The sequence below is a fragment of the Pteronotus mesoamericanus genome, unplaced genomic scaffold (assembly GCF_021234165.1).
Source record: "Pteronotus mesoamericanus isolate MK-2021 breed Mesoamerican mustached bat unplaced genomic scaffold, CSHL_Meso_final contig_78, whole genome shotgun sequence".
NCBI lineage: Eukaryota > Metazoa > Chordata > Mammalia > Chiroptera > Mormoopidae > Pteronotus > Pteronotus mesoamericanus.
The window spans coordinates 6,323,561-6,338,241 of record NW_026555258.1 but is presented as its reverse complement, the minus strand read 5'-3'; the positions used below and the strand labels follow the sequence as shown (position 1 = coordinate 6,338,241).

Below are 14,681 nucleotides of genomic sequence, written 5' to 3'. Positions count from 1 at the left end.
AAAGTGTTTTGGCTCGTAGTAATCAATGAGTGATTATTGACAGCCCAGTATGTATGGAACATGCTGGTTCTTTATCTCACAGCTACTATGCGCTAAATGTTTTGACAACAACCCTAAGGGACTGATTCTGTTATTGTCCCATTTTGTTGAGGTGAAAACTGGGACCCAAGGGGTTAAACCTCACTCATATCCAAGGTTACTCATCTAGTAAACAACAGAACTGAATCCAAGCCTGGCTGCCACCAAAGATCTGATGCACACTGTTATCCAGCCCCTCCCAGAGGACTTAGAAGGGAAAAGAACCCAGACGTTTCATATTCAGTGAATGGGCTCCCCGGACTCCTAGCCTGGCTTGGAACCGTGTTCGTCCACATTGCCTACTCCCCCACCTATGGAATCAAGACAAGTGTGTTCACATCCCTTTTCAAAGATCCCCTCTCCCACTCAAAACACACACACACACACACACACACACACACACACACACACACACGATTTCTGAGGCCGCATTTCAAGGCCTGGAAAGAAATTAGTTTCCCACTCAAAACACACACGCGCGCGCGATTTCTGAGGCTGCATTTCAAGGCCTGGAAAGAAATTAGTTTCCAATATTGAAGAGAGAGGAAAAACTCCAGGTCAGGACACCTTTTTTCCAAACTTCCTCATTCTGCTTCTGACCCAGGTCACAGTTCTTGGTTTTCCAGAGGGAAGGTAGAATTCTAGACTTCAAAAAGCCATTCCACCCCAGACATCTGGGATCGTTGGTTGTGCATTTGTGGGAACATTTGCTGTGGCTTCCCGGGGGAGGGGATGGGGTAAGAGCGGGGCAGGTCAGCATTTCTCCCACTGGTGGGCATTGGCCGGTTGTCTCCCCCACTGTCTGTAAGCTCCTCCAGGACAGGGACTGGGGTTTAGCATTGGCAGTAACTCTATCTCCTGGTACAATCTGGAATGTCCCAGACATTTATGGTGCTAAATAAACACCGTATTTTGCCATGTATAATGCACACTTTTTTGAGGAGAAAATAAGGATGTGCCTTATACATAGGTATAACGATTAAACACCATTGGTATAATAATCCCATGTATAATGCGCACCAAAAAGGGGGGGCAGGTGCGCATTATATATGGGAGCTCATTATACGCAGCAAAATATGGGTATTTGTTCAATGAATTCTTTCCCCTTTCACCTGAGACAAGATGCCTCCCTCCACCCCAGGGCTCCCTGAGAGAGAGAGGAAAGAGTCATAAAAGTTTATTATATGAAAGAAAGAAGATGGCTTCTGTACATCTATTTACAGAACAGAGAGTCTTATTTACAGCCAGATGGAGGCCTTGGTGTTGGTGGGGAGCAGATGCCTGGAAAGAGTGAGGAGGCATGAGGAGCCTCCCGTGGCTCAAACACAGGGCACCTCAGCAGGAAGGAGGGAAGCAGAAGCTGGAGGGAGGAACAGGGTTCCGGTTCTTCCTGAAGGGAGACTTGGTGAGCATGTAGTCAGTGGGACAGAGCCCAGAGCCCATGCAGAACCCTGGAGGCGAAAGGGAGATCCTGGCGTTGAGCCCAGAACATTCTTGGGCTGATCACAGTGTCCCTGGGGTGCTCTGGGGAAAGGTCTGTGCCCCTCTGTCCCCAATGCTGCCTGCAGCCACAGAGGGGAAGGGTCCATGGGGGTCACAGCTCGCTGGAACGGACAGCAGGCTCCAGTTTGTGCGACAGGGCGGTGAGGACCTTGTCAAACTTCTCGTAGCGCCGGGCCTGGCTGCTGCTGGCGCCCTGGCTGCCCCAGAGCAGGCGCATCTGGAACTCGGTGCTGAACACCTCCAGGAGCTCGGGCCGGGCCTGGAACCCTGCAGGGCGGGACACAGGGTTAGGGGACCACCATCCAGCTCGGGAGGGCTGGGGCTCTCGCCAGAGCTACCACATCCCTCGGGCCCCGCTCCAGGGACACCTCCCCCCGTCTCTGCCAGAGATTCAACAAGGTTTGCTGATAAACATGGCCACACAGCTGAGTGCCTAGTCTTTGCCCTGCCATTTGCAACATCTAATTTAAAAATGACTAGAAGATAAAATATTAATGTTAACTGGAGGGTTGACCTGGGTAATTTTTCCTTTCTTTTTGTATTTTTCTGTAAGTTCCAAAATTTTCCCTAAGAAACATTACATTGTAAGTTAATGTAAAAAAAAAAAATAATTTTTTTTCTCTCTGAAGAAGAAAAAGTCAGGAAAGACATATACCAGAAAGCCCACAGCATTTACCTCTGAGTAATTGTAGGTGATTTTTATTTTTTTTACTCTGTTTTTGCTCTTAATTTCCAATTTGTCTACAATGAACTTTTATGACTTAAATAATGCCTAAAGCTATAAAAGATGACTTTTCTAAGGCCACATTCTCTCTGCTTCTCTCAGAGGAAAGCTCTACCTTGGACTAGACTGAGAGACCCGGGAGGCCAGGGCAGGTGTGCCTCAGCCCCAGGGCTCCAGGCCGAGCGCTTTGCAAACCACCTTATGAAGCAGACCTGTTAGGAAGCCCACTTCACAGATGAGAAAACTGAGGCTCAGAGAAGTTAAAACACAGAGCCATGATGCTCTCTGAATCATGTGTGTCCACCTGGTGCCTGCCCCTGACAACTGCTCATTGAACCAATGAGTGAGGCAGAAAAGGGATGCGAAAAATGGGTCAGGGGAACGGGGGAGGAAAGACGGGTGGACAAATGGGCACGGACGTTCGGAGGGAAGGGGAGAGCAAGCAAGTGGGGGCAGGCCCAGGCCGGAGGGGCCAGTGACTCACCCTGCAGCTTGACCTCGGCATTGGTGTGGTACAGGCCCCCGTGATGTGCCACCGTGCGGGCGGCCTCCAGGTGGGCCAGCACCACCTCCACGCCGTGCTCCGTGCTGCCCCAGGGCTCCGGGCCCTCTGCCGGGGCCGAGTCACACTCCAGCAGAGTGATGAGTGGCAGTACGTGAGGGAACGTGGTGTTGCTCAGCGGCGGGCCTTCTGCAAGGAGGGCGACAGCAGGCTCTTAGAGACCCTGAAGCAATTCCATTGCTCCCTGTGCTCCCGGAAATGAGGTGCAGGAGGGGAAGGGTGCGGCCTGCCTGAGGCCCTAGGAAGTCCCCAGGGCTTCTAACTCCCGGACAGGCCTTTCCTCTCAGATTCTTTGAAAGTCTTTGTTGGCCCCGAGAGGCCTGCAACCTGGGCAAGGTCACACAGCGACATGGGGGAGGTACCTTTGCCCTCATTGAGGCTCTTGAGAAATGGCTTGAGCTTCTTCTCGTAGAGGATGGCACCCTCTGTGTGTCGCTGCCGCAGGGTCATCCACGTCTGCTCCAGCCGGGCAATCTGGAGAGACCAGGTATGAGCGACCAGCCAGGGAAGGGGCCCTCAAGGGGCCGCGGGCCACCCTGCTGAGTGGACACCCAGATGTGGGATAATAATCATTACGGTCACCACTCATGTATGGGGGCGGTGCTGACCGACTTCTTTTCACAGGATCTCATGACGCCCTCACAGCAACCCCGTCTACAGGTGAGGGATGGAAGGCTCAGAGAAGGGAATGACTTGCCCGGGGCCATCCCAAGGTAAGCGGCAGAGCTGGCGTTGGACCGCTGCCTTTAGGACCCTGTGGTGGCCCTTTACTAGGCAGAGGAGAGGAAGTGCAGTGTGATGAGGTTCGGGCTCTGAAATTAGGCAGACTCGGTTTGAACCCCAACTTTTTCAGCCTCTGACTGTGTGACCTTAGGCAATTACTGCTCTGCTTCAATTTCTCCAGAAGCAAAATGGGGACAATAAAGACATTTATCTCATGAGATTGTTTTGAGGAACTGGTACTTGTAAAGTACTTAATGGAGCACTAGTACCCAGCATCCAGCAAGTGCTCACTCAATGATAGCCATTTTATATTTATTCTTTATATGCCTATAATGCACCTCATTCATTTTACAGGTGGGGAAACTGAAGCTCAGAAAAGGGGGAAGACTTGATCCTGAAGCAGGTCAGCCCTTAGAGAACTCAGCTCTTCCACATCCCAGGGCTCTTTAAGACAGTCTATCTGCGTGGGCCCCTCCCTACCTGGGCCATATCCAGGGCACCCATGACCGCAGCGAAGCTGAACATGTTGCCCATGGTCCCCCGCAGCTCAGCCGCCAGCTGGATGGTCTTGTGCAGAAGCGCTGCCCGCTCCTCAGCAGAGCCGGTGCAGCCCAGGATGTCCACAGCCAGCATGATGGACATGGTGTGGAACCTACCAGATAGGACAGGTGGGGCGTGGGGGATCGAGGACCCAGGGAGTGGCAGGGAGGGTTCCTGTCACTGCCCGTGATTGGGCACCGAGCGGGTGGAGAGCAGAGACCAAACTGGGAGGTTATACAGGGTCAACGAGATTAGTGGGCGCTACCCGAGTGTGAGAGCTTATGGGCGGGGCCAAGATTCATGGGCTGTGATTGGTCAAGAGGATGCAAAGGTGAGTCCCTAAAGGACTCGGTCGTTGGGAAACCAGAATTGATCGGAGCTGATAACGACAAGTTGCGATTGGTCAACGGGATAGAGTGAGGGGCCAGAACCCCTGGGAGCAGGGCTGAGAGACCTGACTGGCCGACTGGCCAAAGCAAAAGGATAGAGTGCGGGGCGGGGGGTGGGGGTGTTGCCTTACCTTTCCAGCAGGTCTAGTCTTAGCTGCCGGCCATGGGGGAGGGTGAGCAGCTCCATGCCCCAGCGGACTCCCATTAGGGTCTGCATCTCCTTGGTAACGCCCAGTATCCTAGCAACCTGCAAGGACGCCCAGAGGGCTGATTAATTTCCTGTCTTGGCTGGCCCAAGCCATCTGGGAGTCAGAAAGCTGTATCAAGGAGGGCAGCCTGGCTGGGAGGCCATATTTGAATCCCAGCTCCATTGCTAACTCTCTGACGTGGAGCAAATGAGCCTCATTTTCCTTACCTGTGAAATGGGGGCTAAATGGGAAAATTCCCAGAGGTGTCTGACGTGTTAACTATTCAGTTAAGGTTAAGGACCAGGACTACCTTATTCCAGAAGGTAAACCTGAGTCCCAAGGAGTGATAGGGTTTGTCCACTGCCACACACCAGGTCAACAGTCCAGGGCTGCTCCCTTCACACCCTGATGCTCCTCCTAGAGCCCACATCTCTGCCCTCTCTTCTCTTGCTTCCGGAGCTTGGAGACCAAGGAGACAAGTAATCACTGTCCCCCAAACTTCAGAGGGAGAAACTGAGGTGCAGAGAGGTGGGGTCGGCAGATGGCCAAAGATTCACTCAAAGCAAACACCCTGGGCTTGATATTTATGAGCCTTGGTAATGAGTTTTGTTTATTTTGTCCACCAGGGGGTGTGGGGGCGGGGAGCTGGGTCTTACACATTCCCTGGACCCAGAAAGTGCCCCCGAAGTCAGACAGCACTGGGTTTCAGCGCTGTCCATTCCCAGTGCCAAACTGGTATCTTGAGGAAGCAAGAATATCTTGTGGGCTTTTTTTTGCTTTTTTTGCAAGGAGGAAATGGAGGCCCAGAGAGACAAAGCAATCAGGCCAGAGTCACACAGCCAGTAAAGGACCGCCATGAAGCCAGGACCCAGGCCCACTGACTGTCTAGGGAACGGAGGAGCCAGCTCCTGACCACCCGATCCCCGTCCTAAAGCCAGGCGTGCTGCCCTGCCCAGTGTGCATGCAGCACCTACCAGGCAGTCAACCTTGGTGACGTGCCGAGCCAGCGTCCGGGCGTCCGCCTCTGCCAGCAGCTCCTTGACCTTGCGCAGCAGGCCCACCTCCAGTGGCCGGTTATCCTTGGGGATCAGTAGAGACTGGAAGGTGGCCGGGTTGAAGGAGGAGGTGGCTTCTATGATGGGGACTGTGAAGGCCCTGCCCCAGTCCCCGTCGGGAGCCCCGTTTTCGGACAGTTCCTTTAGTCTCTCCCCGTAGCTCTTGGCCTGCCGGCTGGAGGCCTCAGCCGCTGCCCACTCACGGCTACCTCGAACGGGGGGCTGGAGCTGGCAGTAATGGCCAGAGTCCGGGTCGCTGTAGCTGCTGAGTGACGGTGACGGGGAGGCCTTGCAGAGGGTGTGGGAGGGGCTGGCATAAGGGCCCTTGTCCAACTCCCCAGGGGGTTTTGGGGTACTTCCAGGACACAGCTGGGGTTCACTGGAGCGGCGGGTGACAGGGGAGGCGGGCAGCGCTGTGGCTGAGGTGGCTGCGGGGGTGGCATGAACACGGGTCACTGCAGGGAGATAGAGAGAGAGGACTAGTTATCATGACTGCCACCCAGTGAGGTTTCCTCACCCCCTTCCCAAAGGACAGGCTCCATCCACCCATAAATGATGTCCCTGCTTCCCTGTGCCCAGGCCAGGCCCGGCCCAGCGGCTCTAGCAAACTGAGTAGCGATACTCTGACATCACCGGCCCCCAGGAGTCTGCACGGCCCCGTCCTAAGCTCAGCAGCCTTGGGGAGCCTGGAGGAGCTTCCAGCGATTCTGGGAGGCTAAGCACTTGCTGGGATTCGTTGAGCCACGTGGAATTATTTCTCAATGAATTAGTGATAATGATTTAGTGAGCTCACATGTGCCAGGAGCTGGCAGTATGCTGGAGATACCCTGGTCAACAACAGTAAAACCATCATCCAAAATCAGAGGTGATCTGATTTGAGCTCTTATTGCCTGTGAGATCCTTCTTTGGACATTAGTTCCTTTAACCTTCGCAATATCCTGTGAAGTAAGTACTTTTATGATCTTCATTTTACAGATGACAAAACTGAGGCTCAGGGAGGCGAAGTGACCTGCCCAAGGTCACCCAGCCAGCAAGTGGCAGAGCTGGGATTTAAAACCTGGCTCCTGGGTACTTGAGTATGCCACGTCACTTAGAAATTGTCCAGTTGATCATTTCTGGCAAGGAATTTTAACTTTTCCACTCAGGGGTGTTGTTTTGAAGGCAATGGTGTAGTTAGGACAAAGCTGATGGCCGTGTCTGGGGAAGGATTTGTGACGACCTATATAGACAGCAACATTCCCAGCAAAGCTTCCCCCTGGGCTGCTCCTCTGCCTGCGCCCTTTGCCCGTCACATGGACAGTATACAAGGTGGCCTGTTGGAACATTCTTTTTCTTCTTCTTCTTTTAGAAATTAACTAGTGGCCTGTCTCTACAACAGAAATTTTCTTTGTATTTAAAAAAAAAAAGCACAGTGTCTGTACGCTCTGCTCAATTTCTCTGTGAACCTTAAACTGCTCTAAAAATAAAGTCTGCTGATTTGTTTTAGAAAAAAATGCAAAAAGCACAGTGTGGCTTGGTTGGAGCCGGCCATTTGGAATCAGGGCTTCATTAAGTCCCAGTGAATGCACGGCCCAGCAGAGCGCCCTACACTTGCCTTACACATAGTAGGAGCGCGACCAATGGGGCTGTGCACTGCACAGCCTGGGTGCAGTAACACTGTGAGCCTCCAGCAGATTTCACTGCATTCTGGAAACTACTGGAAAGCACTGGAAACTACTTTATGCACAGTGCCCAACTGGGGCCGAATAAATCACTGCAATGAGCCAGCCGTTGATCTGTTTGCATGTCAACATCAATAGTCCCGCTAGCAGGTTTTTAGTGTAAATTCTTGCAGGCACTTGCTCTCAGAAGAGGTAGAAACATACATAGTAACACACTGTAACAGAACTCATCAAAAGCACGTGCACACACAAGATCGTCGCCCCCAGTTCCCCCCACCTGTCCCTATCCCCCCCATACTGGCCATACCGGTGCTGTAGGCGGGGGAGCTGGGGCTCTCAGAGATGGGCGACATGGGCGAGTGCAGGTCCGGGATCTGGTCCATGCTGAGGGCGCAGTTGCGGATGGATTCCCGGGGGTGGGGCAGTGATGTGCTGCAGAGCAGACGACTTCGTGAGCAGAGAGCCCAGAGGCCCGGGTCCTCAGCCAGCCTGAGGATGCCCACCTCTGCGTCCATCCTAGGACCGCTGAACTTCAGAGGCAGAAAAGGCTGAGAGCCGATCAAGGCCAGCTTCCCAGTGAACAGGTACAAAAACTGAAGCCCAGAGGAGGAAGGGCTCGCGCAGCCCACAACCTGGAAAACTGCTCCCTTTCCTGGGAACCTTGCCCCCAGCTTGGAGAGCCGTCTGGGGAGGGAGGCTGGCAGGCAGGGAGGGAAGCCCGAGGGAGTCAGGCCTGCCAGCCCAGCCCCTCCCTCCTCGCTGCTCCCACACTATGCTTGGATGCCTGGGCACACACGGCCTGTGGATTCTGGCACCATTACCATCGCTGGTTCCAAACCACAGGCCAAGTGGCTGCTGTCCGCAGGGTATCCGGCCCTCAGTTCTTTGGCTGGCAGCACGCAGCCCGGGCCCAGGGAGATGAGACCTATCCGAGAGTTAGCGACACCGGACAGCTGGTCTCTTTGCAAACAGCCAGGGAGGCCATAGAAATGAGGGGCACAGACTTTGGATTCACAGGCCTGGGTTTGAATCTTGGGCTTACCACTCTCTAGCAAGCGGTTTCCCCTCTCTAGGCCTATTTCCTCGTCTATAAAGGGGGTGGGGGGTATGGACAGGAGCCATCGCCCAGGAGGACCAGGGAGAGCACTAGCAGAAGGCTAGGTACACAGGAGGGCCCTAGAAAGGACTTGCTGCTGGGTCTTCTTCTGGGATCAGGGCCTGGTCTCACGCAGTCCCAGAGGCAACTGTGTCTCATTAAAATGTCACTGGGAACATTCCATTCCCCGTGTGGTGGTTTGCAAACAGCAAAACCCTCCGCTCTGATGCCTGCCTTGGTGGGGTGGGGAGGGGTCGCCCCTGTGGCAGGGACCAGGCCTTCTGCTTAGGACAGCACAGCCCCCTGGGCTCCCCCTGGGCCAGGGGGCTGTCTGAGTGAGGGCCTTTACAGGAAGGAGCACGGGGGTCAGAGGAGCAGGGCAGGGCCAAGGGCGTGCAGCCGGCCAAGGAGCGCTGGGGCCGCCACCTGGGCCGAGTGCCCGCAGAGCCGCGCGGCCTCAGGTGGCGCCTGCCCCCCCTCCTGCTCCCTGCACGCCCAGGCTTCCGGACTGTCACTTCACCCCTGGCCAGTGTGGCTGGGCCTCCCCTTTCTCACCAGCACTCTCATTACCGACACCCCCACTTGACAAATGGGGAGATCGAGAGCGAACTGGGGTCCTTGCTTACCTGGTGGGACAGCCATCGTTGCGGGTGACTCTGTCGGCAGTGAGCCCATCGGTCATGGTGATGCTGCGTCGCTTCATGTGGCTGCCCTTGGGGCCCGAGGGGCTGGCGGGGCTGGCAGCCTTGCCGCTGCCCTGGCCCAGGCCATAGCAGGCCTCCAGGTAGCGCAGTGGGAAGGTGCGGTTCACAGGGCAGTAGATGATGGCGCCACTCTGCTCCGACACAGCCTTTCGGCTGCCCACGTGGTACCGCACGAGGGCAGGCACGTGGTCAAAGCTCTCCTGCTCGAACAGGTACTGGATGTGGGTGTAGCTCTCGCCCGCCTTCACCACCACCTTGTTGATCTTGAAGTGCAAGGCCTGGTTGCGCCAGCGGCACGTGAGCACGTAGTCACCCAGGCTAGTGAGCGAATCCCGGATGAGGAAGTCACCGTTGCGCTGCACCAGGGTCTCCGAGACCTGCAGGATGAATGGTCAGGCAGCATAGCATCAGGCAGGGCAGAGCGGGGTTGGGCAGGGTAGGGTCTGGCACGGCAGAGCTGAGGCCCCAGCTCGGGACCCACTCACCTCACGAGGGATGCGGCCATGGTACCAGGCGTGGCTGCGGAGGTCTGTACTGCTGAGTTTGAGTTCTTCCTCCAACTCCTTGTGCAGTTTCTCAGGCGATGAATCCAAGATGTACTTCTCCTTGGAAAACTGGGTGGGAAGGAGGAAGAATTGGCCACCAATCCAAAGCCCCATTTCTCCTTTCCTCACAGTCCTAACCAGAAGAACTCCTTCCGTCCTGGGACCCTGGGAATGCTTAGGCCCTGGTGCCAGCAAGCCCTCACATGGAAGTCCCTATCCTGGCAGAAGTAAAGAAATCTCAATTAATTCCACCGAACCATGCCTACTGTTTTTTGCAGGCCCTGTACAATGTGCCAGGGGTAAGTAAGTTAGGCAATAAATAAACCAGGCCCTGGCCTCAGGGAAGCTCCTCGTCTAAGAGGGGAGGAAAAGCTGCAGAGCATTGGTGTCGACTGCGGTCAGCACCACAGGACTGGACAGCGGCACAGAGTCCGCTGGCTTTTAGAAGATGCAGCCTAGGCGAGGTGAGTGGTCCAGGAAGGCTTCCTGGATGAAAGGACAATAACCAAACACCGTTAGGCACCAAGGACACCAAACTGATCTTGAAGTGGGGGGTGTAGAGGAAGGAGTTCTACGGGTAAATCTGGGAGGTAGGCTGCAGACACACTGGCAAAGGCGTGGATAAAAACGGCTGGACGGACAAGGAAACGTTCTGGGTGGTGAATTATACAGTAGAACGGCACAAGAGGCAGCTGTAAGCAGGGAAGCAGAGGCCCCCACACAGCCATCTGTGTTGTCCTTTAGGATTCCCGAGGCTCTTTCCTCCTTGCTGTCTCAAGCAATGCTTGCCTGCTGGGGGAACCGCAGCCCCGCAGGACAGCCCAAGGTCGCTGACTGGAGATAATGCCCAGGGCTCCCCCTCTTTTGCCTGCCCATAGGGGGACACTCCTGGTTTCCTGGTTGCTGTGGCCTGGGGCTGGAGGCCTAAGGGAAATGGGAGGGGAGCCCCTGCTGTCCGGAGCACCCAGCTACAGAGCCCAGCCCACTCCTGGCTGTACGGTTGAGTTCTCTGGGCCTCGTTTTTTCCTCTGTGAAATGGGTATGATGATAAAAACCTGCATCTCTGAGTTGCAAGGATGAGAGGAGACAGTACTCCAGAGTGCTGTGACTAGCCCACAGATGTCCTCGTCGCTGTGAGGACATGTGACATTGCTTCCCCTCCCTCCCCCCAACTCCAGGCCCCAAAGATGACTGCTCCAGGACAGACAGACCCAGCCCGCAACTGGCCAGATGGCAGGTCAGGCAAGGGCGGCAGCGAAGGGTCTGGCTGCAGCCCTGGTGACAGTCTCCGCCCAGGACCCCCTCCTCCCCAGGGTTTAAGGGCCCTTCAGTCCACTCCCTGCCCCCTCATGCCCTCCACAGGCCTCAGAGCCTGATTGTGCAGCTCTACTTTCCACCCCTCTGCTCCCCTACTGCCTCCGTTTCCCTTGACCTACACTGCACCCAGGACGCCCCGAGTCCCAGCTTCAGAGATGGATAGAAATCTGAGTCTCCCTCTGAGACAGGTCCTTGTGCCAGAGGCTGAGGCCCCAAGGCCATCAGGACAGGTAGCCTCTGCCCCGGGAGAGCCATGTAGACCCTGAGAAGCAACTCCAGGTTTTCTGAACGTTCAGAGGTGCACCGAGGGCACTGGGAGCCGATGAAAGCGTCCCTCCTCATCTAGTCAGAGGGGAGTCCCTGAACAGGAGATGTTTCCATTGAGGCCTGGAGAAGGGCTGGGTGAGCCCAGCAAAAGCATCAGGATGGGGACAGGCAGGCAGGCAGACCAGGCAGGGAAGAGCTGCTGGGAAGACATTGGCAAAGGCAAGGCCCTGCGGGTAGAGCCAAGGCCCTGGGGGCAGAGGGCGTGGTAAGAAGCACCGAAGGGGCCAGAGTGGCGGGGCAGATGTGACAGGGATGTGAGGCTGCCCTGGGAGCTGGGGTTTATCCGGAGGCCACAGGAGGTGTTGGAAGTGTTGGAGCGGGTTCGGTGTGCGGTGTGGAAAGCGGTCTGGTGTTTTCCAGGCACTGGTAGGGCAGGCGGGGCATGGGGGTGGGAATGGGGGCGGGGAGAGCATTTAGGGAGCCATGGGTCGGGTGTGGGGCAAGAGCACAGGGGGGTCAGAGAGGACCCAGGCAGAGGTCCTGGGAGGACAGCAGGGTGCTCTCTGAGGTGCAAGGCTGGGGCAGGAGCAGTTGGTGATGGGCCCATGAATATTTTTGCTTTCAGGAGGCTGTAAGGCTCTGGGGACAGATGGTGAGGTGGGTGATGTGGACAAGTAGGTGCTTGGGAGGGAGGGAGGGAAAACATGAAGATTCTGCACATGCTTTGCCCAGGGTAGAAAGTAATAGGTGGGAAGGGCAGGGAGGCCCGGGGCTGCAAAGAGATTTGAGTTTTCTCGAAACCTGCACATCTCCACGGGTCGTCTATGCTTCAGGGCCCCTGACCTCCCTCCTTATACCATGCCCCACCCTGAGGAGGGAGGAGGACTCAGGCCTTCTGGGGTCCCTCTCCTCGACAAAGAACATGCAGTTGAGAATTAGCCCCAGTACAACAGCTGAGGCAAGAGGAACATGGGGCAAAGAAGGGGAGGGGGCCGCGTGGTAAAGAACCTGGCCCCAAGACTGCCTGCCACTGTGTGACCTTGAGTTAACCACTTTCCCTCTCTGGACTTGGGTAGCCTCATCTGTGAGTGGGAGTGGAAGACTGGGCTCCACTTTTCCAGCCATAATCCATGGTCTGGGAGAATCTGGGGGGACCAACGAGGTCCTCCCACACACCAGAAGGTGGGGAACCCTAGGGTCCCTTGAGCCCTGCTCCTCACCCTCGACCGAGGGGGTCCCCAGCGCCCAGGAGGGGGAGGGCTGGGGCGCGAATGCAGCATCCCGGCGCTCAGAGCACTGCTATTGGCCAGAGATGATCTCACCGCCTCCCGACCTGCGCGCGCCTGATTGGCTGGTGCAGGGATGCTGCGCTCAGCCGCGGCCGTCATTCAGGCGGGCTCGGAGCGTGTGTGAGCTAGCGGAGCGCAGAGGTGATGTGCCTGGCGTCCCCCAGGGACACTGGAGGCAAAAGCACGGAGACCCACGGTCAGGGTCTTAACCCCCTTCCCACCAGCCAGCAAGGCCCCTGTAGTTCTTCTAGTCTCATAACCCCAAGCAAAGCCAGACACAGATGATGCTCCGCAGAGAGGCGGGGTCCGGGTCCTCCCCTCCACCCCCTTCCGTTTAACCCTTTCACCGCCACGGTGTCGTCCGGCACTGCCTGTCCAGTTGAGCTGAGAGACCTGCGCCGGGAGCACGCCCCAGCCCACGTAGAGCGGCAGGCGCTCTGGCCCCAGCCCCGGGCACCCGCAGCATCCTCTCAGCTTTCCGCCCCGCAAGGCACCTTCTGGTCCCAGCTCAGCACCCCGATACAATGGGGAGCCAGGCTGCCCAGGTCAGCCGCAGGGACCAGAGTGCTCTCGGGAGGATCAGCAGAACCCCATCTCCTGATGCCCAATGCCCCAGCTCAGCTCTCTCCTGCGGAGAAGGCAGGGCCAGAATGGCAGTCCCCCCGCAGTCCTGAGTGCCCGGAGTGGCAGCTGGACCCTCACCCCGAGGGTCAGGCTCCCAGAGGTGAAGCCGGGGCGACCCCGCCCCCTCCCTCAGCTCGCAGCCCCTGCCCGGCAGGACCCTGAACGGCGCCACGGGACTCCGGCTCCCGGGGCGGGACAGAGCGGCCGGGGTCCCAGCCCGGAGCGCCTGGCAGGGGCCAAGCCGCCCCCTCACCTGCACCTGCACGAAGGAGCCGCGGTAGAAGCAGCAGGCAGCGGCCGATAGGGCGCTCCACAGGCTGCAGCGCTCGGTCATGGTGGGGCCGGGCAGCCGGGACCGGGACGGTGCAGGGGGCGGCGGCCGGCGGGCAGGGGCGCTGGACCGACCGGGCTGGGCACCGGCTGAGCGTGCCTCTCGGCGGCGCGATTACCTCATCGCCTTGTCGGGGGAGGAGCAGGGAGGCGGGGCTGGGAGACCCCACCCTCCAGCCGGCCAGGGGAGGGGAGGGGGCTATTGTTCCTCCCTCCACCCCCTCTCGCCCCCCGCCCCGCAGCCGCTCTGCGCTCCAGCCCGCGCGCCCCGGCTGCCTGGAGCAGGGGGATGCGAAGCAGAGGACCTGCCAAGGGGGGCATCACGAGGGATAGAGGGACGGGGTGGGGACCCCCTGGCCGGCGAGGGTAGTCCCTCCTCCTCCATTAGCTGCACCCCTCACTGACCCGGCGCAGGCAGAGACTTTGAATTAAACCCTGTCTAAAGCTGGAAAAATAGCTGTGCGCGTTTGACCAAATCCTTTGTGGCCTCGGAAAATCTGCCAGCGCCCAGGATTTTTTCATCTCCGAGTTGGAATCAGGGATTCTGCAGAGAATTGCGGGATGCTCGACCGACAACTTCTGGGGGTGCCCGGAGCCAGGGGGGCTCAGCGGTGAGGGCACCGACCTGGACTCAGCCGGCGGTGCTCCCACCTCCAACCACCAGCTCCTTCTCTTGGAGCCCAGATGTCCTCACCTGCAAAGCGCACCTGTGCTGGCTGCACAGAGCTCTTGTGAGCATTGGTTGAGCTGACCCATGGAAGTTGCCAGGCGTAAAGTAAGTGCTCAGTAAATGCATGTTGTTATGTCCAAGCTCAGTGCCAGAATCTGGACTTTCTGTCCTAGAGTCATGGGCTCTTCAATGCAAAGGGAGTCATGACTGACTCCACATCGGTCAGGCCTGGGGTTCAAATCCTTTTGACAGGCTGTGTGACCTCAGACAGGTGACCTCAGTTCCACCTCTTGGGGCCTCAGGTGTATTTGACTGTTTTCTGCAAATATATCTGACGCTCTGAGCATGGAGCTTGGAATTTTATGGTTTTGGGACTTTAGAATTCTTGCCTTAGAATAAAAGTATTCACTTCATGG

The 14,681-nt window shown here is 56.9% G+C and overlaps 1 protein-coding gene across 4 annotated transcripts in view; it reads right to left on the bottom strand.

Annotated features, from left to right (window-relative positions):
• Positions 1–1,281: 1,281 nt before the first annotated feature.
• Positions 1,282–14,681, bottom strand: part of SH2D3C (SH2 domain containing 3C) — a 28,604-nt gene continuing 15,204 nt past the window's right edge. For 2 of the 4 annotated variants that reach the window (XM_054584340.1, XM_054584341.1), the window contains 9 exons: positions 9,709–9,837; positions 9,146–9,600; positions 7,731–7,855; positions 5,682–6,217; positions 4,651–4,766; positions 4,071–4,242; positions 3,230–3,341; positions 2,790–2,996; positions 1,282–1,848 (listed from right to left, as the gene is read on the bottom strand). In XM_054584340.1, the coding sequence (XP_054440315.1) occupies positions 1,673–1,848; positions 2,790–2,996; positions 3,230–3,341; positions 4,071–4,242; positions 4,651–4,766; positions 5,682–6,217; positions 7,731–7,855; positions 9,146–9,600; positions 9,709–9,837 (2,028 nt within the window). In that variant the 3' untranslated portion in view covers positions 1,282–1,672. Of the gene's footprint in view, positions 1,849–2,789; positions 2,997–3,229; positions 3,342–4,070; positions 4,243–4,650; positions 4,767–5,681; positions 6,218–7,730; positions 7,856–9,145; positions 9,601–9,708; positions 9,838–13,518; positions 13,600–14,681 lie in introns of those variants that run through there. The other 2 variants (XM_054584342.1, XM_054584343.1) reach the window with 2 other exon arrangements.